The sequence below is a fragment of the Kryptolebias marmoratus genome, linkage group LG7 (genome assembly GCF_001649575.2).
Source record: "Kryptolebias marmoratus isolate JLee-2015 linkage group LG7, ASM164957v2, whole genome shotgun sequence".
Taxonomy (NCBI): domain Eukaryota; kingdom Metazoa; phylum Chordata; class Actinopteri; order Cyprinodontiformes; family Rivulidae; genus Kryptolebias; species Kryptolebias marmoratus.
Genome location: NC_051436.1, coordinates 336,172 through 337,271, shown reverse-complemented (window position 1 = coordinate 337,271; position 1,100 = coordinate 336,172). Strand labels below are relative to the sequence as shown.

The 1,100-nt window shown below is 41.0% G+C and overlaps 1 protein-coding gene across 1 annotated transcript in view; it reads right to left on the bottom strand.

Moving 5' to 3' along the window:
• Positions 1-1,094, bottom strand: part of LOC108229417 (cysteinyl leukotriene receptor 1-like) — a 4,562-nt gene extending 3,468 nt beyond the window's left edge. Inside the window, exons 1-2 of the mRNA XM_017405090.3 lie at positions 936-1,094; positions 689-859 (exon numbers count right to left, since the gene is read on the bottom strand). Coding sequence (XP_017260579.1) covers positions 689-859; positions 936-1,081 — 317 coding nt within the window. The 5' untranslated portion in view covers positions 1,082-1,094. The remainder of the gene's footprint in view (positions 1-688; positions 860-935) is intronic.
• Between the last annotated feature and the right edge of the window lie 6 nt (positions 1,095-1,100).

Below are 1,100 nucleotides of genomic sequence, written 5' to 3'. Positions count from 1 at the left end.
GACAACAAGACAAGACAAGAGGACAACAAGACAAGACAAGAGGACAACAAGACAAGACAACAAGACAACAAGACAAGACAAGAGGACAACAAGACAAGACAACAGGACAACAAAACAAGACAAGACAAGAGGACAACAAGACAACAAACTGAAGCATCCCGATCCTCACCGTCAGGAAGACAAAATTAAAACATCATTTAAACCATATTTACTGTAAAATATGAAGAAATTTTGAGTCCATATTGGAGCAGATTTACTTTAAAGGAAGGACTGTTTCGTTTCTCATAAAACAAACGAAAATAAAAACCTGATTTCACAGGACCCAGCGATGTAAAATGATGACATAACAAACATAAAAATAAGCCATAAATACAAATTATAACATGCAACTAACAACACAACAAAAGTTAATGTAAATATGTAACTAATTCCTAATAAATACATCATAAAATATTACAAAATCAAAACAGAAAACAAAAGTAAGTCTTAGGAATTTTACATTTTAAATGTTATTAAATCAAAGTTTACTCCTGTCACAATAATATAATAAAAATAAAGTTCTGGATTTGGTTCAGTTTCAATAATTTGATTATTTATTGTATAATTAGATTCTCAACACCAGATCTAATCATTTTCTAGTTAATTTATTAACTAAACCGTCTCTCCTGGAGGCAGCTTTAAGTCTCACCTCTCGAAGACGCCATTGGACAGGAAAGGCACGGAGGACACGCCCACAAAGCCCCAGATGAGCAGACAGACGGCCACGGTCGATCGGGTCGAGGTCTTCCAGGTCTGGTGCTTCATGGGATGCACCACGGCTATCCATCGGAGCACGCTCAGGAACGTGAAGAGCAGGATGCTGAGGACGGGAGCTCAGAGACGTCAGTGGAAGGGAAGGAGACATCAGGGACGTGTGGGTGGAGTCCCGCACCTACCTGGAGTACAGGTTGACGTAGAAACCAAAAACACAAACTCTGCACAGCCAGTCAGGAAAGTCCCACCTCCCGTCTCTGAAATAATACACCAACCGCAGCGGGAGGGTGAGGGAGAAGGCCCAGTCCGACACGGCCAGGTTGATCATGATCACGTAGGAGGCCGAG